Source organism: Oncorhynchus kisutch, unplaced genomic scaffold (assembly GCF_002021735.2).
Source record: "Oncorhynchus kisutch isolate 150728-3 unplaced genomic scaffold, Okis_V2 Okis04b-Okis11a_hom, whole genome shotgun sequence".
Classification (NCBI taxonomy): Eukaryota; Metazoa; Chordata; class Actinopteri; order Salmoniformes; family Salmonidae; genus Oncorhynchus; species Oncorhynchus kisutch.
The window spans coordinates 3974754-4002487 of record NW_022261981.1 but is presented as its reverse complement, the minus strand read 5'-3'; the positions used below and the strand labels follow the sequence as shown (position 1 = coordinate 4002487).

General features: G+C 46.3%; 1 protein-coding gene across 2 annotated transcripts; it reads left to right on the top strand.

Moving 5' to 3' along the window:
• On the top strand, positions 1–27199 carry LOC109876042 (sprouty-related, EVH1 domain-containing protein 2). Of its 2 annotated transcripts, none has more exons than XM_031813115.1 (6): positions 1–658; positions 13798–13993; positions 14324–14492; positions 16113–16177; positions 21138–21305; positions 23680–27199. In XM_031813115.1, exons 1-6 carry the CDS (start codon positions 633–635, stop codon positions 24490–24492), a joined length of 1437 nt encoding a protein of 478 aa, XP_031668975.1. In that variant the 5' UTR covers positions 1–632; the 3' UTR covers positions 24493–27199. The 2 variants fall into 2 exon arrangements, with proteins under 2 accessions (XP_031668975.1, XP_031668974.1); XM_031813114.1 differs by having other exon boundaries at positions 7–658; positions 13798–14008.
• Positions 27200–27734: the final 535 nt, after the last annotated feature.

Genomic DNA, 27734 nt, shown 5'->3' with positions numbered 1-27734 from the left:
GAGGACACTGCTCTGGCGCTTTCACGACAACTGTGAACATGGAAAATATGAGGTCAAATCATGACTTCATGACTTCAGGTCGTAAATTTGGAGCTCTAGAAAGAGGCCCGACTTGGAATTCCAGAAGTCTTGGACTTACTAAAGTCGGAAGTCGGAGACTTCCGAGTTCCCAGTTGTTTTGAACGCGGCATCTCCTATCTCCCTTCGCCGTGACGTAGGGGTGCCTGCACAATCCAACATGGAGTAGCGAGCGATGGGGCTCTAGCGGGGCCACCCCTCGGTAACGCCAGTGCCCATTCAGCAACGCTGAACGGGCCGTCGAAAACCGGGCCCCCAGAATTTAGGAGGCACATGTTTTACTTCACCGTATTACCCTGAGGATTATAAACTTTCGGAGAGTCTTTATTTTACACAAGCAACTGGTTGGCATAACAAGAAAAGGACAGCAGAGAGAGAGAAACCTACTGTAGTCTAAGACTGAAGCAAAGAGCGCTGTGTATTCACACAAAGGCAGCGGAAAGATAGGCTTCTACGCGGAATAGAAGGGAAAGGACTGAGGATAGGTGTTGAAAAAAATGACGAGCAAAAAGCATGCACCCGCATTGGGATATTATTTCAGGTGAAACGAGAAAATGATAGAAGAAACACACCCAAGCGAGTAAGTATTATAATAACAACGGATTAAACTTCATTAGCGCTTTTCATTAGGCAGAAAGGATCGCAAAGAGTTGAAAGCAAATCAAACAAGAATACAATAACACGGCTATATGACACAGTATGTCTGGACTAAGCTATGATTATCGGGCAGAGTTGAACATTATGAGTGTTTCAAAAAACGGTTCAAAATTAAGAAAGCCGGAGGCAAGTAGGTAACTTTTTAGACCGGGCTAGTAGAAAATCTGCCCATAATATCACATGGCACAGATTTTGGACCCGGGCTAGTAAGATATTGCGTTCTACTAACGTTAACCTGGCTGGCCAGGCAGCTTGCAACAGATGGAGCGATTGTCAAATTGGAACCGCACATCCTAGACTAGTAAATATCGACTCCAATATATATATTTCCCTTTGAGAAATGCTCAACTAAGTTACATTTTATTTGTTGGAAACGAATGCCTTGTGGATCTGTTTTAGTTTCAGTCTTTAAAAAAAAAGTATTTTTACAAAGTTTGAAAATGGTCTGTGTCATAGGGGATTAGGCTATAATATATTGACAGTGAAAGCAGAAGAGGACTGGGGGGGTTTTAGGGCCCCCGTCTTGTTCTAGTCTACTGATTCTGTCTTGCGGAGGGAGAGGAGGGGGAAGGTGGTGTGGTGGTTGCAGCGTGGGTGGATCGGAAACATGTTGTAAAGAAATCAGCAGTAGGGCCTTTTAAAATGTAACCAAGTTCGAAACTCTAGCGTTGTAAAAGTTATTCTGTCGACGGATGGGAACTGAGCCTGTCGCTTCTCGTTACTTTGCGGTTGATATTGTCTCGTAGCCTATGCAACATTCGTTTAGGCCATCGTTCTGTGTTTGTTTGTTCAAGCTGTGGCTGGGGGAACTCTTTTCGGAAGGAGGATATGAGATATCCGATATGCCCCATCCACCATCTCTTTTCACAATCGCTCTCATTTACATAAGCGTTAAAGGGGTGGGGGTTGCAGAGCGTGGGTGGATCGGAAACATGTTGTGAAGCGATTAGCAGCGGTAGGGCTTTTTAAAAATGTAACCAAGTTTGAAACAAGTTACAATCTATCGACGGATGGAACAGAGACTGTCGTCTGTTATCTCTTTTTAGCTATTCGTTTGCTTATTTGTGTTTAGGTCATCGTTTGAAAGTATGTTTGCTTCAAACTGTGACTAGGGGAAGAAGTCTTCCCGGGAGCAGGTTTCATTCATAAAAACACCAATCGAGGACTACAGGGCTTGTCTTGCAAAGTTTACCTGACAACATCAACCCGTTTTTTAAAACTCTATGGACGCGTAGAATTGCGGGACATTATTGTAACGTTGGATCGTTATTCCAGTTTCTTTGTAGCCTGTGCTAACCCCAGGCTATTCATAAAGTCTGAATCATTGTGCCGTGCCTTCCTTTATCTCGCTCAAATCGAAAGCATTTCAAATGTAAACAGAGGCTCGTCAATAGTCTTGGCATGTAGCTTTCTGAGTTTTGTCTTTGGATCGTTTTAATGTTGTTTAGGCCAGGGATTCCCAAACTTTTTCACTCAGTCTCCCCTTCCAGCATTGGGGTACATTCATGATACAAACGGTTCACCCCCTTCTTGTTGGTGGAGAGAGAATTGTGCAGGTCAAGCTTTTCCCGCAATTCTACACATTTTGGCATGAGTTGTATTGATTTGATTTTTTTTGTATAGAACATTTAGACGTTTTAAAACTAAATTTCTTCCAGTTCTATATATTTTGGCAAGTCTGTGTATTCATGTGATATTTGGGCTAAAAGGACTCGCAAAATGTCTCTAAGGTCTGCAATGACAAGAGGAAAACTGGTTTCACCTCGTGCATTCTGCTTTTACAGCGTCAAGAGTAAGATGAAAGCCTAACTGAGTTTCTTATAAAACACACACACACACTGGGAGAACCACTGTGATGCAGTTCAATTAGATTTCTAGTAGACTAACATATAGCATAATGTTTGATGCATTGGCCTACTTGTAATTTGTATTTGTAGGCAAGATCGTTCTTGTTGGCAACACCTATTTTGGTTTATTCAAGCCTATTATTAATGGCATCAATCTACAGTCTCCTTTATTGTCGATATTCAATAGGCTATTCGCCTTTATAATGCTGCGTGTGCGTGCTGAATCATAGGTAGGCCTATTGCTTTGGAAGCAGAGAGGCTCTGTAGAATGTCAGTCATGCAGATCCTGATAGATAGCTGTCGGAAGGGCGAAGGGCACAGGAGGGGATGTTTGCGTGGCAGTCGCGTGACGCTCGCCCATTCATAAAAACTGTAACCTTCAGCGCGCCCCATTCACCGTGCATAGCTACAGCCAGGGGCCTTGCTACCTTGACATGAGGGCCATTAGTGCGGCAACCAAACAATAAAGACAGGAACCTGTTGTCCTTACACACAGCAGGCCAGGCCAAATGCCCCGTTTGGAAAAAAGTTATCTGATTTTATTACAGCAATCGGATTAAATGCATATAAATATAATGATTAGTAAGGGCAAAAGCTGCTGTTTATTAAAATAAATATTTGATATTCTACTCAATACACATTTGAAGGCTTTATTTTTTTAAATCCGTAATGACACATTGAACACGTTTACAGGCACACTTATAACGCGATATTAAACTGATTATGGTAGTAGGCAGATTATCCAATAGTCATGTAAACACCTTACTCTGCTTCTGTTAAGAGGCTTAAAGTCAAAATCGAATGAAGCATACGGCGATTAAAACACCCTGTTTTCTGAACACTTTGACAAATGATTAGGACACGTAAACACATTGATCTGCGCATATGATCTGCGCATGTTCTAGCACCAGCCGAGCGAACCCCTCTTTAGCGCGAGTGAAGTGAGTTAGAAACTACAATGTATGGATCTTTAGAAGTAGTTTTCACAAACTTATAGAACCCAGAATCAAATATGCTTCCCTAAAAGAACATGGTCGCTAGGGTAGAACGTTTACATTGGCTAACCGGGCTCTATCTGGGCTATCTGCCTTGTGTCCCGCCACCCACCTCTTTTACGCTGCTGCTACTCTCTGTTCATCATGTAGTCACTTTAACCATACCTACATGTACATACTACCTTTTTTTGCACTATTGGTTAGAGCCTGTAAGTAAGCTTTTCACTGCAAGGTCTACTACACCTGTTGTATTCAGCGCACGTGACAAATAAACTTGGATTTGATTGGCAATTTTCTGCATTTATCAGAGTGACGTCACGTAGCCTGATTTCAGATGTGTTCGTGTCAACAGGATTATTAGGGGAAATCGTTATTCTTGCAAAGCATGTAAACGTTTTAATGCAACTATTATATTCATCTGACTTTACACAATAATCACATTATTGTAACTGCACTCATTGTCTGCAAAATTAAGGATCCAAATATAAAATGAGTTCTCTGTTGACTTTCTCTCTTTGACACACATACACACTCACACAGAGAGGACGGACACACATACACACTCACACAGAGAGGACAGACACACATACACACTCACACAGAGAGGACAGAGACACATACACACTCACACAGAGAGGACGGAGACACATACACACTCACACAGAGAGGACGGACACACATACACACTCACACAGAGAGGACGGACACACATACACACTCACACAGAGAGGACGGAGACGCACATACACACAGAGAGGACAGAGACACATACACACAGAGAGGACGGAGACACACATACACACTCACACAGAGAGGACAGACACACATACACACTCACACAGAGAGGACAGAGACACATACACACTCACACAGAGAGGACAGAGACACATACACACTCACACAGAGAGGACAGAGACACATACACACTCACACAGAGAGGACAGACACACATACACACTCACACAGAGAGGACAGAGACACATACACACTCACACAGAGAGGACAGACACACATACACACTCACACAGAGAGGACGGAGACGCACATACACACTCACACAGAGAGGACGGACACACATACACACTCACACAGAGAGGACATACACACTCACACAGAGAGGACAGAGACATTAGTGGAAGATGTATTGATCTCTAGGTTACTGACATGTGCACTGTCAGTATTTCAGTATTTGACTGATGCCCAATGACATTCAGCTAAGGTCGCTGCTCTGCAACGTAACCCAGAGCTGACCACCACGCATTGATTCAACTGCAATACTCACTCACAACAACAAAAACTATGTCACTAACTCACTGTCTGTCTGTCACTCACTCACTCACTCACTCACTCACTCACTCACTCACTCACTCACTCACTCACTCACTCACTCACTCACTGTCTCACTCACTCAGTCACTGTCTGTCTGTCAGTCACTCATTGTCTCACTCACTCACTCACTCACTCACTGTCACTCACCTCACTGTCTCACTTACTCACTCACTGTTACTCACTCACACACACACTGTCTCACTCAGTCAGTCAGTCACTGTCCGTCACTCACTCACTCACTGACTCACTCACTCACTGTCTCACTGACTCACTCACTGACTCACTGTCTCACTCACTCAGTCACTGTCTGTCAGTCAGTCAGTCACTGTCTGTCACTCACTGCCTCTCTCACTCACTCACTCACTCACTCATTGTCACTCACCTCACTGTCTCACTTACTCACTCACTGTCACTCACTCACTGTCACTCACTGTCTCACTCAGTCACTTTCCGTCACTCACTCACTCACTCACTGTCTCACTGACTCACTGTCTCACTTACTGTCACACACTTACTCACTCACTGCCTCACACTCACTCACTCACTCTCTCACACTCACTCTGTCTCACTTACTCACTCACACTTACTCACTCACTGTCACTCACTCACTCACTCACTCAGTCTCACTGTCACTCACTTACTCACTGTCACTCACTCACTCACTGTCACTCACTCTCTCACACTCACTCTGTCTCACTTACTCACTGTCACTCACTCACTCACTCACTCACTCACTCACTCTATTATTTTCTCAGCTCATTCAGCTCCAGTCAACATATCTACATGCCATAGAGCATCAGAGACAACACAAAACAGAAAACACAACATAGCAAGGAGTAGGGGCCTGTGCACACCACCTGGAAAATAATCTAGGGGAAACACTGGCTCCTGAAACAGAGGATAATAGAGGAAGGGAGACAGACACAGAGTGAGAGACAAACACAGAGTGAGAGACAAACACAGAGTGAGAGAGACAGACAAAGTGGGAGAGACAGACACAAAGAGTGAGAGACAAACAAAGAGTGAGAGACAGACAAAGAGTGAGAGACAAACAAAGAGTGGGAGAGACAGACACAAAGAGTGAGAGACAGACAAAGAGTGAGAGACAAACAAAGAGTGAGAGACAAACACAGAGTGAGAGACACAAAGAGTGAGAGATAGACACAAAGAGTGAGAGATAGACAAAGAGTGAGAGACAAACAAAGAGTGAGAAACACAGAGTGAGAGATAGACACAAAGAGTGAGAGATAGACACAAAGAGTGAGAAACAAACAAAGAGTGAGAGACAAACAAAGAGTGAGAGACAAACAAAGAGTGAGAGACAAACAAAGAGTGAGAGACAGACAAAGAGTGAGAGATAAACAAAGAGTGAGAGACAGACAAAGAGTGAGAGACAGACAAAGAGTGAGAGACAGACAAAGAGTGAGAGACAAACAAAGAGTGAGAGACAGACAAAGAGTGAGAGACAAACAAAGAGTGAGAGACAGACAAAGAGTGAGAGATAAACAAAGAGTGAGAGACAGACAAAGAGTGAGAGACAAACAAAGAGTGAGAGACAGACAAAGAGTGAGAGACAAACAAAGAGTGAGAGACAAACAAAGAGTGAGAGACAAGCAAAGAGTGAGAGACAGACAAAGAGTGAGAGACAAACAAAAAGTGAGAGACAGACAAAGTGAGAGACAAACAAAGAGTGAGAGACAAACAAAGAGTGAGAGACAAACAAAGAGTGGGAGAGACAGACACAAAGAGTGAGAGACAAACAAAGAGTGAGAGACAGACAAAGAGTGAGAGATAAACAAAGAGTGAGAGACAGACAAAGAGTGAGAGACAAACAAAGAGTGAGAGACAAACAAAGAGTGAGAGACAAACAAAGAGTGAGAGACAAACAAAGAGTGAGAGACAGACAAAGAGTGAGAGACAGACAAAGAGTGAGAGACAAACAAAGAGTGAGAGACAAACAAAGAGTGAGAGAGACACAGAGTGAGAGACAGACAAAGAGTGAGAGATAAACAAAGAGTGAGAGACAGACAAAGAGTGAGAGACAAACAAAGAGTGAGAGACAAACAAAGAGTGAGAGACAAACAAAGAGTGAGAGATAGACACAAAGAGTGAGAGACAAACAAAGAGTGAGAGATAGACACAAAGAGTGAGAGACAAACAAAGAGTGAGAGACAAACAAAGAGTGACAGATAGACACAAAGAGTGAGAGATAGACACAAAGAGTGAGAGACAAACAAGGAGTGAGAGATAGACACAAAGAGTGAGAGATAGACACAAAGAGTGAGAGATAGACACAGAAAGAGCGAGAAAGACAGAGAAAGAGTGAGAGAGACAGACACAGAAAGGGGGATACCTAGTCAGTTGACCAACTGAATGCCTTCAACTGAAATGTGTCTTCTGCATTTAACCCAACCCCTCTGAATCAGAGAGGTGCGGGGGGCTGCCTTAATCAACATCCACAGCGCCCGGGGAACAGTGGGTTAACTGCCTTGTTCAGGGGAACAGTGGGTTAACTGCCTTGTTCAGGGGAACAGTGGGTTAACTGCCTTGTTCAGGGGCAGAACAACATAATTTTACCTTGTCAGCTCGGGGATTCTATCCAGCAACCTTTCGGTTACTGGCCCAACACTCTAACCACTAGACCTACCTGCCACCCACCACACACAGAAAGAGACAGACAGAAAGAGAGAGAGAGAGAGAGAGACAGATGGGGAGAGCGAGAACGAGAGAGAGTCCGATTTACCATTGGTCTTGGATGAGGTGAGGTCATTGGAGATTATTGACACTCCAGGCCCCCGAGGGAAAGTTGCATCTAGTAACTGTCAGCTGTAGTTATTGATAACCCTCACATGTCCAGGCAGACACTGTCTTTCTTCACCTGTACAGAGGTAATAACTGGACTGTGTGTGTGTGTACGCTCGGGAAACACACATGTAAGAGTGGTCAGACAAGTGCAAAAGCTGGAAGAGAATCCCAGTCAATAGCAAACCAAGCTTCCAACCCCCTAAAACCCTTCTGGTCTGAGCCAGCAGGACAGAACTGCTCTGTATAATCCCATTCCATATGACACAGAATGCTTGTTCTACATTATGTATTTCTATCTGATCGTTCTATGACATAGTACCTCCATGTCAATAAGCCCCAGCTTTCAGTCATTCTATGTCCTCACTTCCCTGTCAGCTGTGTGACATCAACAACACTCACTAAATTCCCATTTGGAAAAATCGTTTTTCCCTGTTACCTTATTCCGGACGGAAGCTGCCGTTACCAAGGTGACTCCCTGGCCTCTCTGGCCTTTTCTCATTTGGACAAAAGTCCATCCTCCACCCTTTGTCCTCGCTCCACCGTGACCCGGAAACCGATAAGTGGCCGAGATGTCAATTGAGTTAGTAGGCGAACGGAAGAGAGTCCTCCCGTCCTCAATAGCCACCTTTCATGGAGGACAGTCATGTGTATCCTACCTGAGTCCTTCACGGAAGACTTTTGAAATTTGTCACGCCCCCTTTGATTCAGCTGTTGTTTCGTTAGAGGAGAAAAGCATGCCAACATTTTAAGAACAATATGCTGCTTATCGTTTTATCTAATAAATGTCTTGCACAACTATCTTCATTTGTTTGGATCACTTTATACATTTATTCCACCCCTGTGAACTTCATTTACATAATGACACACAAGTGGAGGAGAGTCTAATTTCATAAAGGCACGTTTTCATCCACTTCGCCTCTCCTCCATTACCTATGACCTTTTCAAAAGGATTACAAGAGAGGACTCAGGAGCGAGGACGCAGGAGTTGAGCAAATCCATGACCAGAACAAACATGAGAACCCATATAGAAAATAAATCCATGACAAGAACAAACATGAGAACCCATATAGAAAATAAATCCATGACAAGAACAAACATGAGAACCTGTATTGAAAATAAATCCATGACAAGAACAAACATGAGAACCCATATAGAAAATAAATCCATGACAAGAACAAACATGAGAACCCATATAGAAAATAAATCCATGACAAGAACAAACATGAGAACCTGTATTGAAAATAGCCATTGTTTGGGGCCCTTGATAGAGAACCTTACAGAAATACAATGAAAATCCGTTGTTTGGGGTCCTGATATGACTAGAATGGCTCTTCCTATAATTAGAATGATCAATATGACTAGAATGGTTCTTCCTATAATTAGAATGATCAATATGACTAGAATGGTACTTCCTATAATTAGAATGATCAATATGACTAGAATGGTTCTTCCTATAATCAGCCTGTCATGATAGGGTTATTGTATGTCATATGCAAACTAGGAATATGAGTAGATCAGCCAACCTCTATGTCCATAACTGACCCCAGTCTGTCTGTAGGTAGTCTACCAGTCCCCGTGGTGCAGCAACTGGCCTCACTGCCTCTATCACACAGAATGAGTCTGCCCCTCAGGTCTGCAGCTGGCCTCACTGCCTCTATCTCCTGAAGCAGGCCTTGGTAACAGATTAGAATCCCATCACACACAGTCTACCTGAAGCAGGCCTAGGTAACAGATTATAATCCCATCACACAGTCTACCTGAATCAGGCCTAGGTAACAGATTAGAATCTCATCACACAGTCTACCTGAAGCAGGCCTAGGTAACAGATTAGAATCCCATCACACAGTCTACCTGAAGCAGGCCTAGGTAACAGATTATAATCCCATCACACACAGTCTACCTGAAGCAGGCCTTGGTAACAGATTAGAATCGCATCACACAGTCTACCTGAAGCAGGCCTAGGTAACAGATTAGAATCCCATCACACACAGTCTACCTGAAGCAGGCCTAGGTAACAGATTAGAATCCCATCACACAGTCTACCTGAAGCAGGCCTTGGTAACATATTATAATCATCCCATCACACACAGTCTACCTGAAGCAGGTCTAGGTAACAGATTAGAATCCCATCACACACAGTCTACCTGAAGCAGGCCTTGGTAACAGATTAGAATCGCATCACACAGTCTACCTGAAGCAGGCCTAGGTAACAGATTAGAATCCCATCACACACAGTCTACCTGAAGCAGGCCTAGGTAACAGATTAGAATCCCATCACACAGTCTACCTGAAGCAGGCCTTGGTAACATATTAAAATCCCATCACACACAGTCTACCTGAAGCAGGCCTTGGTAACATATTAAAATCCCATCACACACAGTCTACCTGAAGCAGGCCTTGGTAACAGATTAGAATCCCATCACACACAGTCTACCTGAAGCAGGCCTAGGTAACAGATTAGAATCCCATCACACAGTCTACCTGAAGCAGCCTAGGTAACAGATTAGAATCCCATCACACAGTCTACCTGAATCAGGCCTAGGTAACAGATTAGAATCCTATCACACACAGTCTACCTGAAGCAGGCCTAGGTAACAGATTAGAATCGCATCACACAGTCTGCCTGAAGCAGGCCTAGGTAACAGATTAGAATCCCATCACACAGTCTACCTGAAGCAGGCCTAGGTAACAGATTAGAATCCCATCACACAGTCTGCTAGGAAGGAGTGGTGGAGGGATGGACGCCACTCAGACAGACAGACTCTGTTTTTTAATGGCCTGTGTGTTTGATGAGGTGTGACCACGAGGGAGGGTTTGGAAGGAGCCAGGATAGGCAGAAGTTAGTAGCTGTCGTGTGTGTGTGTGTGTTCTCTCTCCAGTGTGTGGTTATGTGTGTGTGTGTGTGTTCTCTCTCCAGTGTGTGGTTATGTGCACACCCCTCTCTTGCCCGGTGCAGCAGGTCTGTGTTGTGGCCTGACCTCAGATTATAGGGTCTGTCTGTCTGTCTGTCTGCTGTGTTTCACCCTGCTGTCGTCACAGGGTGGATATGTTACTACCCTCTCATATGAATTCCTCTCCGTTCAGACCAGATCTACAGCCTATCTTTATCACAGTGAGACAGACCAGCTAGACAGTCTTATGTCGTTGTGGATGAGAGTTACTCTCCATGTTTTTATTTGGCCAGTTTCAACAAAAATACATACGTCTGTCATATATTTAGAGTAGTCTGGTGGCTGTATGCAGACTGAAGGCAGAGACGCTGTCTGCTGGTGACTCATGCAGCGCGCGTGTGTGTGAGGCAGACTCAATCCAACCTACTAGTGGGATGTGTGTGTGTGTATTCTGAGCTCTCCTAGAAATCCAGTATTGGAGCAGAGCTGCCTGCATAACGCTGGTCATAACACTTTGGCTGGCTGGCTCTGGTAGTGTGTGTGTGTGTGTGTGTGTGTGTGTGTGTGTGTGTGTGTGTGTGTGTGTGTGTGTGTGTGTGTGTGTGTGTGTGTGTGTGTGTGTGTGTGTAGGTGAACGAGGTTAGCCACCTGTGTGTGTGTCCCTTCCAATTCCAATGAACTAAAGTCTCACGTAGTTGGTCAGATGCTTGTTGAAGTTCTGGGTCCATACATGACAGGCAGACAGGCAGACAGACAGGCAGGCAGGCAGGCAGGCAGGCAGGCAGGCAGGCAGGCAGGCAAGCCGAGAGTTAATTAGTTAGTTAGTTAAACACTTGAGAATTAATTGTAGTCTACTGAATTGACTGAAGAGCTTGTGCATTATGTTGTATGGACCTCCACCAGTTTGCAAGGTTCTGTTCTGACTTACATGGTGTTGTTGGTACCCTGATGGTTCTGTTCTGACTTACATGGTGTTGTTGGTACCCTGATGGTTCTGTTCTGTCTTACATGGTGTTGTGTTGTTGGTACCCTGATGGTTCTTTTCTGTCTTACATGGTGTTGTTGGTACCCTGATGGTTCTGTTCTGACTTACATGGTGTTGTGTTGTTGGTACCCTGATGGTTCTGTTCTGTCTTACATGGTGTTGTTGGTACCCTGATGGTTCTGTTCTGACTTACATGGTGTTGTTGGTACCCTGATGGTTCTGTTCTGACTTACAGGGTGTTGTGTTGTTGGTACCCTGATGGTTCTGTTCTGTCTTACATGGTGTTGTTGGTACCCTGATGGTTCTGTCTTACATGGTGTTGTTGGTACCCTGATGGTTCTGTTCTGACTTACATGGTGTTGTTGGTACCCTGATGGTTCTGTTCTGTCTTACATGGTGTTGTTGGTACCCTGGTGGTTCTGTTCTGTCTTACATGGTGTTGTTGGTACCCTGATGGTTCTGTTCTGTCTTACATGGTGTTGTTGGTACCCTGATGGTTCTGTTCTGACTTACATGGTGTTGTGTTGTTGGTACCCTGATGGTTCTTTTCTGTCTTACATGGTGTTGTGTTGTTGGTACCCTGATGGTTCTGTTCTGTATTACATGGTGTTGTGTTGTTGGTACCCTGATGGTTCTGTTCTGACTTACATGGTGTTGTTGGTACCCTGGTGGTTCTGTTCTGACTTACATGGTGTTGTTGGTACCCTGATGGTTCTGTTCTGACTTACATGGTGTTGTGTTGTTGGTACCCTGATGGTTCTGTTCTGACTTACATGGTGTTGTGTTGTTGGTACCCTGATGGTTCTGTTCTGTCTTACATAGTGTTGTGTTGTTGGTACCCTGATGGTTCTGTTCTGTCTTACATGATGTTGTTGGTACCCTGATGGTTCTGTTCTGACGTACATGGTGTTGTTGGTACCCTGATGGTTCTGTTCTGACTTACATGGTGTTGTTGGTACCCTGATGGTTCTGTTCTGACTTACATGGTGTTGTGTTGTTGGTACCCTGATGGTAATCAGGTAGACTAAACTGTATGGAGGACAGATAGCCTGTATTCTGTTCATTTCTACTGGCTAGTCTATATGGCCATCAGTCTATCACCCCAAATGACCTCACAACACCATTCACTTCAGTCATTCTTTACAATTTCCTCTACTCTCCCTAAACCCCACCTCCTCCCCTACCCTCCTCCTCCTCTGTCCTGTGTAGTTATTGAGAGGAGGCTGGGATGGTGTTGTGTCAGGTTACCATACAGTATACGGCTGGGCCCTCAATGAAGTCTCTCTATTTCTCTCAATGAAGTCTGTCTCTCCCTCTCTCTCTCACAATGAAGTCTCTCTATTTCTCTCAATGAAGTCTGTCTCTCCCTCTCTCTCTCTCAATGAAGTCTCTCTATTTCTCTCAATGAAGTCTCTCTCTCAATGAAGTCTCTCTCTCTGTTGTATTTAGAACCCTAGTACTATTGATTAGTTGTATTTAGAACCCTAGTACTATTGATTAGTTGTAATTGATGGAAGGTGATTTACAACCACAGTTCTATTGATAAGTTGTATTTAGAACCCCGGTACTATTGATTAGTTGTATTTAGAACCCCAGTACTATTGATTAGTTGTATTTAGAACCCCAGTACTATTGATTAGTTGTATTTAGAACCCCAGTACTATTGATTAGTTGTATTTAGAACCCCAGTACTATTGATTAGTTTTATTTACAACCCCAGTACTATTGATTAGTTGTATATGATGGAAGGTGATTTACAACCACAGTTCTATTGATTAGTTGTATTTAGAACCCCAGTTCTATTGATTAGTTGTATTTAGAACCCCAGTTCTATTGATTAGTTGTATTTAGAACCCCAGTTCTATTGATTAGTTGTATTTAGAACCCCAGTTCTATTGATTAGTTGTATTTAGAACCCCAGTTCTATTGATTAGTTGTATTTAGAACCCCAGTTCTATTGATTAGTTGTACATGATGGAAGGTGATGTACAACCCCAGTACTATTGATTAGTTGTATATGATGGAAGGTGATGTACAACCCTCAGGCTCAACTTGCCTTAAGAGTCGGCTGCAATGTGAAACACACCCTCCCTCAGTCTATCATCACCAGAGTGAGAATCCAGGAGCATAACATGGTTAACCTGAAGGAAATGTGATGATGAATAATTCTGACTCATAATGGTGTTGATGGTCCCTCCCTCCCTCTCCAGCGACAGCTACATCGTGTGTGTAAAAGCCGTGGTGATGGTGAGGGATGATTCCAGTGGAGGCTGGTTGGTCCAGGACGGGGGGGCTCTGAGTAGAGTGGGAGTCTGCAGGGTCCTGCCCCCCGAGCTGGGGCTGGGACTCGCCCCCCTGGGTCACTCCCACTTCCTCATCCATGGAGAACGTCTACGGGACAAACAGGTGAGGGACAAACAGGTGAGGGACAAACTCATGTGAGCATCAGACACACAAACACACACCAAATATACACACACACACACCATAATAGCAATAAGGGGTTACAAATGTCCAAAATAGGTTTTATTACAAAGTCTTCTGTAGTCAACATGCTGTCACTATGACAACTAGTACAGTACAAGATAGTGTTAAATTGGACTCATTGTTCTGGTCTCGACTCAACTGAAGTTGGTCTCCAATACAACACTGCTAAATAATTATCATGATGATTGATTGACAGGTTGATTGATTGATTGACTGATTGAATGACGTGTCTGTTGTGTGATTACTCAGGTGATCCTGGAGTGTGCTCTGAGGAAGAACCTTGTGTACACCAAGGCCACGCCCACCTTCCACCATTGGATGGTGGAGGACAGGAGGTGTGGCCTGACGTTCCAGAGGCCTGCTGATGCTCGGGCCTTCGACAGAGGCGTACGGAAAGCCATGGAGGACATGGCAGAAGGTGGGGGGAAACTCTGGAATGGTCTGACACGGCCTTTTTAAAGGAGTAGCATGCTAGGTGCTACGATGGTAAAATCTGACGTTGTGCTCTTGAGCAAGTCACTTCACCATCATTGCTCCAGGGGTACTGGGCAATGCTGACTCTGGTCTTGACTCCAACCTCTGAGGAGATCTCAGGGGGAGTTGGAACATGCAAATGACACATCTCCAATTCACACATGTTGTATATTCATATTTTTTATTTGTCCTTTTATTTAACGAGGCGAGTCAGTTAAGAACTAATTATTATTTAAAATGACGACCTAGGAACAATGGTTACTGGTCTAGGAACAGTGGGTTAACTGGTCTAGGAACAGTGGGTTAACTGGTCTAGGAACAGTGGGTTAACTGGTCTAGGAACAGTGGGTTAACTGGTCTAGGAACAGTGGGTTAACTGGTCTAGGAACAGTGGGTTAACTGGTCTAGGAACAGTGGGTTAACTGGTCTAGGAACAGTGGGTTAACTGGTCTAGGAACAGTGGGTTAACTGGTCTAGGAACAGTGGGTTAACTGGTCTAGGAACAGTGGGTTAACTGGTCTAGGAACAGTGGGTTAACTGGTCTAGGAACAGTGGGTTAACTGGTCTAGGAACAGTGGGTTAACTGGTCTAGGAACAGTGGGTTAACTGGTCTAGGAACAGTGGGTTAACTGGTCTAGGAACAGTGGGTTAACTGGTCTAGGAACAGTGGGTTAACTGGTCTAGGAACAGTGGGTTAACTGGTCTAGGAACAGTGGGTTAACTGGTCTAGGAACAGTGGGTTAACTGGTCTAGGAACAGTGGGTTAACTGGTCTAGGAACAGTGGGTTAACTGGTCTAGGAACAGTGGGTTAACTGGTCTAGGAACAGTGGGTTAACTGGTCTAGGAACAGTGGGTTAACTGGTCTAGGAACAGTGGGTTAACTGGTCTGGGAACAGTGGGTTAACTGGCCTGGGAACAGTGGGTTAACTGGCCTAGGAACAGTGGGGTTAACTGGTCTAGGAACAGTGGGTTAACTGGTCTAGGAACAGTGGGTTAACTGGTCTAGGAACAGTGGGTTAACTGGTCTAGGAACAGTGGGTTAACTGGTCTAGGAACAGTGGGTTAACTGGTCTAGGAACAGTGGGTTAACTGGTCTAGGAATAGTGGGTTAACTGGTCTAGGAACAGTGGGTTAACTGGTCTAGGAACAGTGGGTTAACTGGTCTAGGAACAGTGGGTTAACTGGTCTAGGAACAGTGGGTTAACTGGTCTAGGAACAGTGGGTTAACTGGTCTAGGAACAGTGGGTTAACTGGTCTAGGAACAGTGGGTTAACTGGTCTAGGAACAGTGGGTTAACTGCCTTGTTCAGGGGCAGAACGACAGATTAGTACCTTGTCAGCTCGGGGATTCAATCTATCAACCTTTCAGTTACTGGTCCAACTCTCTAACCACTAGGCTACCTGCCGCCCCTAATATACATTTGTACGTGTGAAATATGACAAATATTAGCATCCGTCAAATGATTATTATGAATTAAGGTGTAACAATGCGATTGAAAAGTCTATACCTGAAAATAGTGCTCAACCTGAGTTAGTTCATTTTGCCACTCTTTGCTCCCCGTAGGCTCCACGACGTCCTCCTCAACACTCCAGAATGAGGCAGAACTGGGCGACGATGACGTGTTCACCGTAAGTACAACCTGTCTCATTGAGATGTTTAACTGTGTCAGAGATGATGTGTTCACCGTAAGTACAACCTGTCTCATTGAGATGTTTAACTGTGTCAGAGATGATGTGTTCACCGTAAGTACAACCTGTCTCATTGAGATGTTTAACTGTCAGAGATGACGTGTTCACCATAAACATGACCTGTCTCATTGAGATGTTTAACTGTCAGAGATGATGTGTTCACCGTAAACATGACCTGTCTCATTGAGATGTTTAACTGTCAGAGATGATGTGTTCACCATAAGTACAACCTGTCTCATTGAGATGTTTAACTGTCAGAGATGATGTGTTCACCGTAAGTACAACCTGTCTCATTGAGATGTTTAACTGTCAGAGATGATGTGTTCACCGTAAGTACAACCTGTCTCATTGAGATGTTTAACTGTCAGAGATGTGGTTATAGTGATGACTATCATTACATTACATAAGCCCAGCCCAAAGCCCTGATCTATCATAGGTCACTCATTAAAGCACCACTGTTACCTGTCTACCCCCCACTACGCCCTCTGTTACGTGTGTGTGTGTGTGTGTTACCTACACCATCCTCCTGTAGCGTGACACTGGGAGCAGCAGGCAGGGTCAAAAGGTCACTTCCTGTTACCACCACCTCCCCCCACCACTCACCACAATCCAACTAACGTTGGCAGCTGCATCTAAGCTTTGTGACACTGTGATTTACCAGCAGTCAGAGAGAGAGAGATGGGGGGGGGGGGTAGAGGAAGTGGCTCATCTTGACTTCAACTGTCTGTTAGAGCTAGATGAATGGTCTGAGTTTACACACATACCTCTGCACAGGCTAAGGCTCCTGTCCTCTTTAGGCACCTCTCCTAAAGTTATCAGCAGTGGCCCGGTGTGTTGCGAGGTGGGTGGTGACGTGTCAGACAGGATATACTGATTTACTACCCTGTGTACACACACACACACACACAAGAGAAGGGGGAGGGGACAGGGCTAGGAAGCACATTCTTCCTCTATTATTCCTCGTGGGCTAGCCTATACTTAACCCAACTCCCCCTCCCCTGCCTCTCGCTGAGCGGACACTATTTTTGTTGAGAGAGAGAGAGGACAGAGAGAGACAGAGACACAGAGAGAGACAGAGAAATTGAGAAGGAGAGTGAGACACAGAGAGAGATTCACTTTGTATGTGTCTACCTCACTTGCTTTGGCAATGTTAACACATGTTTCCCATGCCAATAAAGCCCTTGAATTGAATTGAATTGAATTGAGAGAAAGCGAAATTGAGAAGGAGAGTGAGACAGAGAGAGACAGAGAAATTGAGAAGGAGAGTGAGACACAGCGAGAGACAGAGAAATTGAGAAGGAGAGTGAGACAGAGAGAGAGAGAGAAATTGAGAAGGAGAGTGAGACACAGAGAGAGACAGAGAAATTGAGAAGGAGAGTGAGACACAGAGAGAGACAGAGAAATTGAGAAGGAGAGTGAGACACAGAGAGAGACAGAGAAATTGAGAAGGAGAGTGAGACACAGAGACAGAGAAATTGAGAAGGAGAGTGAGACACAGAGAGAGACAGAGAAATTGAGAAGGAGAGTGAGACACAGAGAGAGACAGAGAAATTGAGAAGGAGAGTGAGACACAGAGAGAGACAGGGAAATTGAGAAGGAGAGTGAGACAGAGAGAGACAGAGAAATTGAGAAGGAGAGTGAGACACAGAGAGAGACAGAGAAATTGAGAAGGAGAGTGAGACACAGAGAGAGACAGAGAAATTGAGAAGGAGAGTGAGACACAGAGAGAGACAGGGAAATTGAGAAGGAGAGTGAGACAGAGAGAGACAGAGAAATTGAGAAGGAGAGTGAGACACAGAGAGAGACAGAGAAATTGAGAAGGAGAGTGAGACACAGAGAGACAGAGAAATTGAGAAGGAGAGTGAGACAGAGAGAGAGACAGGGAAATTGAGGAGAGTGAGACAGAGACACACAGAGAGAGAGAGAGACAGAGAAATTGAGAAGGAGAGTGAGACAGAGAGAGACAGAGAAATTGAGGAGAGTGAGAGAGACACAGAGAGAGACAGAGAAATTGAGAAGGAGAGTGAGACAGAGAGAGACAGATAAATTGAGGAGAGTGAGACAGAGACACAGAGAGAGAGAGAGAGACAGAGAAATTGAGAAGGAGAGAGACACAGTGAGACAGAGGTGTATTTTGCTGCCATTCTTCTAGTTTTGAGACATTTAGCTGCTGTCTTCCTCTTTCACCCCCCCCTTCCCCCTTTTCTCTCCACAACATCCTCTTTCTCTCTCTCTCTCTCTCTCTCTCTCTCTGTGTGTCTCTCTGTCTCCCCTGTGTGTGGTGGGCTGCAGTAGAAACAGAGGAGAGGTGGTCTGTGTAGTGAATGATCAGCAGTAATGAGAGCAGGGTTGTATTCACTAGACCCCAAATGGAAGAAAACACCGAAACAGGGAGGGACTACCTCAACTTGGCCAATAAGAAACACTTGTTTTTTGTTTTCTGTTGCAAAAATGTTTTGCTACGATGTGCACTAATGAATATGACCCAGAGCTGGTGGCAGGGGTAGCCAGAACCGATTGACAGACAGGTGTACCCCAAGATCCACCCACTTGCAGCCCCAGAGAGAGAGAGAGAGAGAGGGGAGGGGGGGGTGGTACAGGGGGTTTGGGTTGGGGTTGTTGTTATTTTTGGGCCAGCCATTCTGAAGGGCTTTGTAACAACCAATCAACATACAGTCCACTCTGTGGGTAGATCTCAATGCTGGCCATGGAGGGAGGGGGTGGAGGGAGGGAGGGAGGGAGGGGGTGGAGGGAGGGAGGGGGTGGAGGGAGGGAGGGAGGGAGTGGAGGGAGGGAGGGGGTGGAGGGAGGGAGGGAGAAGTTAAGTTTAGTCCAACACGGTCCTCCAACACGGGGGGGACGGACGGACGGACGGACGGACGGACGGACGGACGGACGGACGGACGGACGGACGGACGGACGGACGGACGGACGGACGGACGGACGGACGGACGGACGGACGGACGGACGGACGGACGGACGGACGGACGGACGGACGGACGGACGGACGGACGGACGGACGGACGGACGGACGGACGGACGGACAGACAGACAGACAGACAGACAGACAGACAGACAGACAGACAGACAGGATCCTTTTCTAAAGCAATGCACTATATAGGGAATAGGGCTCTGGTCTAAAGTATTGCACTATATAGGGAATAGGGCTCTGGTCTAAAGTAGTGCACTATATAAGGAATAGGGCTCTGGTCTAAAGTAGTGCACTATATAAGGAATATGGCTCTGGTCTAAAGTAGTGCACTATATAGGGAATAGGGCTCTGGTCTAAAGTAGTGCACTATATAGGGAATAGGGCTCTGGTCTAAAGTAGTGCACTATATAGGGAATAGGGCTCTGGTCTAAAGTAGTGCACTATATAGGGAATAGGGCTCTGGTCTAAATAGTGCACTATATAAGGAATAGGACTCTGGTCTAAAGTAGTGCACTATATAAGGAATAGGGCTCTGGTCTAAAGTAGTGCACTATATAGGGAATAGGGCTCTGGTCTAAAGTATTGCACTATATAGGGAATAGGGCTCTGGTCTAAAGTATTGCACTATATAGGGAATAGGGCTCTGGTCTAAAGTATTACACTATATAGGGAATAGGGCTCTGGTCTAAAGTAGTGCACTATATAGGGAATAGGGCTCTGGTCTAAAGTATTGCACTATATAGGGAATAGGGTTCTGGTCTAAATAGTGCACTATATAAGGAATAGGGCTCTGGTCTAAAGTAGTGCACTATATAAGGAATAGGGCTCTGGTCTAAAGTAGTGCACTATATAGGGAATAGGGCTCTGGTCTAAAGTAGTGCACTTTATAGGGAATAGGACTCTGGTCTAAAGTATTGCACTATATAGGACACCATTTGGAACACAGAGCACACAAATCATGTTCAGCCTGTCAGTCAGTACTCTGCTGCCTGCAATGCCCCCAGAGGCTGTCCACCTGCCTGCCTGTCCAAAATATCTGTCTGGGCGCTCAGCAATGTGGAGTCACACAGACACCCATAATGTGTAGAGTCAGCTGGCTGCTGCTCGGCTAGCCGGCGGCCTGGTGTGTTTTGTGTCTGGCCAAGGTTTGACTTGGACCAAAGCCTGAGGAGGAAAGAGGCCAGGATAATGCTACTCACACAGGCTGGAAGTAGACCTGGAGAGAGAGAGGGTAGGGGGGGGGGGGGGAGCAGAGACAGAGGGGGGGAGGCAGAGACAGAGGGGGGGGCAGAGACAGAGGGGGGGAGGCAGAGACAGAGGGGGGGGGGGGCAGAGACAGAGGGGGGGGGGGGGGGGCAGAGACAGAGGGGGGGAGGCAGAGACAGAGGGGGGGGGGGGGGGGGCAGAGACAGAGGGGGGGGGGGAAGAGACAGAGGGGGGGGCAGAGACAGAGGGGGGGGGGGGGGCAGAGACAGAGGGGGGGACAGAGACAGAGGGGGGGAGCAGAGGGGGAGGGGGAGGGGGCAGAGACAGAGGGGGGGAGCAGAGACAGAGGTGGGGGAGCAGAGACAGAGGGGGGAGCAGAGACAGAGGGGGGGGAGCAGAGACAGAGGGGGGGAGCAGAGATAGAGAGGGGGGAGCAGAGACGGGCGGGGGGGGGCAGAGACAGAGGGGGGGGGCCGAGACAGAGGGGGGGGGGGCAGAGACAGAGGGGCGGGGGGCAGAGGGGGGAGATTTGGAGAGAGAAATACACTGAAGCTGGTCCTGGAACTGCAGAGGTAGATCTGTGTAAAGAGAGGCCATAGAGAAACAGAATCAGAGAGAGACATTTTGGGGTGACTGGTGGCCAGTGAAACAACTCAAACAACAATATAGACAATTTGCTCAAACCAAACCTGCCCACCGACAACTGCTTGTCCAATCAGAGCTTTACTGACTCTTCTGTGGTTTTGTCTTTTGTCCAATCAGAATGCCACAGACAGCTCGTCTAACTCCTCCTCCGAGAGACTGGAGCCCTGTCTGCAGCCACTGGACTCCTCCCCCCTCGCTGACTCATCCCACTTACACAACAACTGCATCCTGGGAAACGACCTCCACGAACCCTATAGGTTGTCAGACCACTACTTCCTAGATCTGGTAAGCCAATGGGAGGAGAGTAAGGGATGGGATGATGTTGACACTGGATGTGTCTCCCTGACCCAGTATGTAATACGAACATGTTTCAAGCAGACCACCATAGTTCCTGTGCCCGAGAACGCTGGTAACATGTCTAAATTACTACCGACCCGTAACACTCACGTCTGTAGCCAAGAAGTGCTTTGAAAGGCTGGTCATGGCTCACATCAACACCATCATTCCAGAAACCCTAGACCCACTCCAATTTGCATACCGCCCCAACCAATCCACAGATGATGCAATCTCTATTGCACTCTACACTGCCCTTTCCCACCTGGACAAAAGGAACACCTATGTGAGAATGCTATTCATTGACTACAGCTCAGAGTTCAACACCATAGTGCCCTCAAAGCTCATCACCAAGCTAAGGATCCTGGGCCTGAACCCCTCCCTGTGCAACTGGATCCTGGACTTCCTGACGGGCCGCCCCCAGGTGGTGAGGTAACAACACCTCTGCCACGCTGATCTTCAACACTGGGGCCTCAGGGGTGCGTGCTCAGCCCCCTCCTGTACTCCCTGTTCACCGACGACTGCGTGGCTAGGCACGACTCCAACACCATCATTAAGTTTGCAGACGACACAACAGTGGTAGGCCTGATCACCGACAACGATGACACAGCCTATAGGGAGGAGGTCAGAGACCTGGCAGTGTGGTGCCAGGACAACAACATCTCCCTCAACGTGAGCAAGGCGAAGGAGCTGATCGTGTACTACAGGAAAAGGCGGGCTGAGCACGTCCCTATTCACATCAACGTGGCTGTAGTGGAGCAGGTTGAGAGGTTGGTGTCCACATCACCAACAAACTAGAATGATCCAAACACACCAAGACCAAGAGGGCATGACAAAACCTATTCCCCCTCAGGAGACTGAAAAGATTTGGCATGGGTCCTCAGATCCTCAAAAGGTTCTACAGCTGCACCATCGAGAGCATCTTGACTGGTTGCATCACCGCCTGGTATGGCAACTGCTCGGCCTCCGACCGCAAGGCACTACAGAGGGTAGTGCGTAAGGCCCAGTACATCACTGGGGCCAAGCTTCCTGCCATCCAGGACCTCTATACCAGGTGGTGTCAGAGGAAGGCCCGAAAAATTGTCAAGACTTTAGCCACCCAAGTCATAGACTGTTCTCTCTGCTACTACATGGCAAACGGTACCGGAGCGCCAAGTCTAGGAAGGTACCTGAACATCTTCTACCCCCAACCCATTAGACTGCTGAACACCTTCTACCCCCAACCCATTAGATTGCTGAACATCTTCTACCCCCCAACCCATTAGACTACCTGAACATCTTCTATCCCCAACCCATTAGACTGCTGAACATCTTCTACCCCCAAACCATTAGACTGCTGAACATCTCTACCCCCAAACCATAAGACTGCTGAACAGGTTCTACCCCCAAACCATTAGACTGCTGAACAGCTTCTACCCCCAAACCATAAGACTGCTGAACAGGTTCTACCCCCAACCCATTAGACTGCTGAACAGGTTCTACCCCCAAACCATTAGACTGCTGAACAGGTTCTACCCCCAAACCATGAGAAGTTTGGACTTTTTTTTCTCCAAACCTCCATAAATCACTAATGCCGGCCCCCATTGATTTGAGGCCGTAGTATGGTGCTCCCATAGCGGGCATGGAGGTCTGGATGCCCCTTAAATGCATTTAAAACCGTTTTAAAAAATAGGGGCTTGGTAACCCAAAAATAAAACCCGGTGCCCGAAAAACATGCAATGAACAGAGATGTCTGGACTTAGTCGTTTTTCGGAACTTTTTTTCAAACCTTCCGTGAATCACTCAGGCCGGCCCCCATTAAACTACCTCGACTAACCCGTACCCCCTGTATATAGCCTCGTTATTGTTATTTTACTGTAACTTTTTTGACAGTAAAATGTATTTTGCATTTGTCTTACTCTGCATAACAGCAGTCAGCGTTTTACCCACCTCATTGTTTACCACTTCATCACTGCATATTACTAATAGTAATGCATATATTTAGAAAATACTGTGTAGTAAAATGTACACAGTGGAACTATAAATACGAAAGTTACACAGCATCATCCACACCGTGTCTGTAGCTCCAACTTGTTATCTAATGACATTTGTTCAATTCTAGGTATTTGTTCATCTCTCCTCTCCTCTCCTCTCCTCTCCTCTCCCTCTCCTCTCCTCTTCTCTCTTCTCTCCTCTCCTCTCCTCTCCTTTCCTCTCCTCTCCTCTCCTCTCCTCTCCTCTCCTCTCCTCTCCTCTCCTCTCCTCTCCTCTCCTCTCCTCTCTCTCCCTCTCCTCTCTCTTCTCTCTCCTCTCCTCTCCCTCTCCTCTCTCTCTCACCTCCCTGCAGCCTCTGCCCCGCATCCCTCGCCACGTCACCTTCCAGGACGACGAGGAGATCGTCAGGATCAACCCTCGGGAACGTTCCTGGGAGCTCCCCTTGGAATCCTCCTCCCACTCGGAACTCCACATGGACCAACTAGAACGCTCCTGGCTCACGGGCTATGAGGACTACCGCCACGCCACCGTGCGCCACAAATACATCCGCCCGCCAGACGACTCTGAGTCCTATGTCCACTTCGCTAAGAGCGAGCCACACAAACACCACTATAGTTATCCCCTGGTATCCACACCGGTAGATTCCTCCGACCCCAAACCTACCTTCAGACCTTTACCCAAGAGGCACCACTACGCCGGCTTGGGTTCGCAACACCGCCATCCAGGGGATCAGGGCTTCGGTGGGGGCGTGGTCTCGACCCAGCCCCAGCCCCTCCTCCCTGGCTCGTCTGATGGACAGGACAAGAAGTGTGAGGAGGGAGGGGTTGGCGAGCGCCTGCAGTGCCAATACTGCGGCGAAACGTTCTACGGCGGTAACAACCGACGGGGGCGCTGCCAGGATGCGCCGGACCCGATCAGGGCGTGCGTCTGGCGGGTCAGCTGCATGTGGCTGGCCGACACACTGCTGTATCACTGCATGTCTGACCCGGAGGGGGACTACTCAGACCCCTGCTCCTGTGAGGGGGGGTGGCGAGGGGAGGTTGGGCACGCGCTGGGCAGCTCTGCTGGGGTTGTCCCTAGTGGCGCCGTGTCTCTGTCTGTACCCGCCCCTTCACGCCTGCCACCGGGCCGGGGTGGCGTGCGGGAGCTGCGGGGGCAGGCATGAAGCCTCAATGACATAAACCCCAAAAAACACATAGAGGGGAGAGTGGGAGGAGGGGGAGAAGAAGAGCGGTCCTATGCCCCATTTTGGTTTTGTGGTTTTGTTACTCTACAGACGGACGTGTATATACAGCGTTGGCGTGTTGTGGCTGCCATTTTGAAATGGCGTAAAGATTGATAAGCTCCTTCTTGTGTACTTGTCCTTCTCTCTCTCCTCTTTCCACGTGACTGTCTTGTTCCCTCCATTCCTGTTTGAGGGAGGGACTCTTTATTTTTTATGGCTGACTAATATGTCATGTATCACATACAACCAGGTACTTTCTACTATTTACACCGACTTGGTGTTGAACAACTTGAATTGTTTAGTTTGCGTACGTTGTTGTCCTGTGTGGTTGTTTTCTAGGAGAGACTGTTTGATATTAGACCTGGGTTCATATAGTATTTGACATTTTCAAAAAAATTATTTCAGTGTTTGTTCTAGCCGGCCTGAAGTGCCAGATGGGCCAGATGGGCGGGGTTTGCAGTGTTTAGACTCCTATTGGTTCATTAATCCAGGCGAGATCAATCAAGCACAGTTTTAAGTCTTTGAAATGATTTCAAATAGCATTTGAACCCAGGTCCTTTTTTAGATAGTTCTGTTTATATGCCACCAGGGTCGATCCCAGCCCCCTCTAAACCGAACTGGCCTTCTGTCCCAAGTCCTTAGAGCAACGACTAGGAGATAAGCCTAAAGCTGCTGCTGTAGTAGTGTGTGTGTGTGTGCGTGTGTGTGTGCGTGTGCGTATGTGTGTATGTGCACGTGTGTGTGTTGACTAAAGCCTCCTTTGGTGTTAGTAACAAATGTTACCTCTTCGCTACCCCAGTACATTTCATTTACACCATCTTTACATAAACTGCAATATCAGCATTTATAAAGGTTTGAGTTGGACCCTACAATCAACCAGGAAACCTTCCCACTGATTAAGTCTAGTCCTGGACTTAAAAACATACTCAATGGAGAATCCATATTGAACTAGCTTCTTAGTCCAGCACTATCTTTCATTTGTGTCCAGGAAGTTGGTGTAGAGCCTACTACACAGAGGTTCAACTTTAACCTCTCCGGTGAGAATCAACAGGGACACATTGAGTTTTGACGTTTTGAATCCAAAGATCATTTTTAATTGTATTTATTTTCTCTCTGAATTGCCCCACCAGCCGCAGGGTGGACAGACAGACAGACAGACAGTGTCTAGATACCGCAGGGTGGACAGACAGACAGTTGGTAGGAGATAGTGTCTAGATACCACAGGGCAGACAGACAGACAGACAGTTGGTAGGAGATAGTGTCTAGATACCACAGGGCAGACAGACAGACAGACAGTTGGTAGGAGATAGTGTCTAGATACCACAGGGCGGACAGACAGACAGACAGTTGGTAGGAGATAGTGTCTAGATACCACAGGGCCACAGGGTGCACAGACAGATATGCCAGTTGGTAGGAAATAGATAGACAGTGCCTAGATACCTTCCTCTAAAGCCAGGAACACATTTAGAATGAGTCCCAAATGGCACCCTATTCTCATAGGGCCCTGGTCAAAGTAGTGCACTATAAACTGAATAGGCTTCTATTTGGGATGCATACTTAGCCTTTAAAAAGAAAAGGTTTTGGCAAATCTGAGGTGTGTCAATTTGGGTTTTATCTCACCACTTGAGGTTTGAAAACGTCTGACAATCGTAGATGTTTGTGAAGCACTACTTTGAGACATGGGTGTTATTAACATTTGATACAGGTTCAAAGTTGAAATGTACCTGCAGGAAATCAACTGTATATGTATCTAATATATGAGAAAGGAAGTCAAACTCAATAGGACTTTTCTATTGAGAGAATGAGTCAATGATAGATTATTATTATTAGCTTATCAGCATCGTGTACTCTCACTGAGGACCTATAAGAAGCAGTTTCACCTTTGTCCCGCCCCCTTCTCACCAGTCACACACCTTTTCTCGTATGATTGACACTGCAGCTATCCACTCCCAACACAATTTTAAAGCCCAACACTAATTACAAGAGGACTGGGGTCCGTTCAAGAGGGGGCGATGTTCTGACAAAAAAAATTCTGATTTAGAAATCAAATCAAATGTATTTATATAGCCCTTCATACATCAGCTGATATCTCAAAGTGCTGTACAGAAACCCAGCCTAAAACCCCAAACAGCAAGCAATGCAGGTGGAGAAGCACGGTGGCTAGGAAAAACTCCCTAGAAATGAGACGAGTGGACATGATTCTGTCCCAGAGGCCAGTCTATTCTACACAAGGTAGAAGTGTTCATCAGGTACTGAATGGAACAACAACAGACTGTAATGGGAAGAACTAACGTGTCTGTTTGTTCCATAGAAATACAATGGTGCGTTGTCAGGTATGCAATGTCAATGCTCCTCTCCAACCTAAATGGTTGAATGAATGTGTTGTTTCATAGAAATACAATGGTGCGTTGTCAGGTATGCAATGTCAATGCTCCTCTCCATCCTAAATGGTTGAATGAATGTGTTGTTCCATACCGTGTTGCTGTAGAAGGTGATTTGACCTATCTGTTGTTGTCTGAAAGCTTCTAATGGGGAAGGTTGTTTGGTAACTCGTTACGTAAAAGCCAACTGGTATAATGCCTTATAACTTGTTATAAGCATGTATGCACCTTTTATAAAAGTGTCACAGGCACTATATGTTAATTCACTTTCTATGGAATGATTGTCACTACTCCACTCCAGACATATAGTGCTCCTTCATCATGGGTAACAGTCCTTCATCATGGGGAACACTCCTTCATCATGGGGAACACTCCATCATGGGGAACACTTCATCATGGGGAACACTCCATCATGGGTAACAGTCCTTCATCATGGGTAACACTCCTTCATCATGGGTAACACTCCTTCATCATGGGTAACACTCCTTCATCATGGGTAACACTCCTTCATGGGTAACAGTCCATCATGGGTAACAGTCCTTCATCATGGGGAACACTCCATCATGGGTAACACTCCTTCATCATGGGTAACAGTCCTTCATCATGGGTAACACTCCATCATGGGTAACACTCCTTCATCATGGGTAACACTCCTTCATCATGGGTAACACTCCTTCATCATGGGTAACACTCCTTCATCATGGGTAACAGTCCATCATGGGTAACAGTCCTTCATCATGGGGAACACTCCATCATGGGTAACACTCCTTCATCATGGGTAACAGTCCTTCATCATGGGTA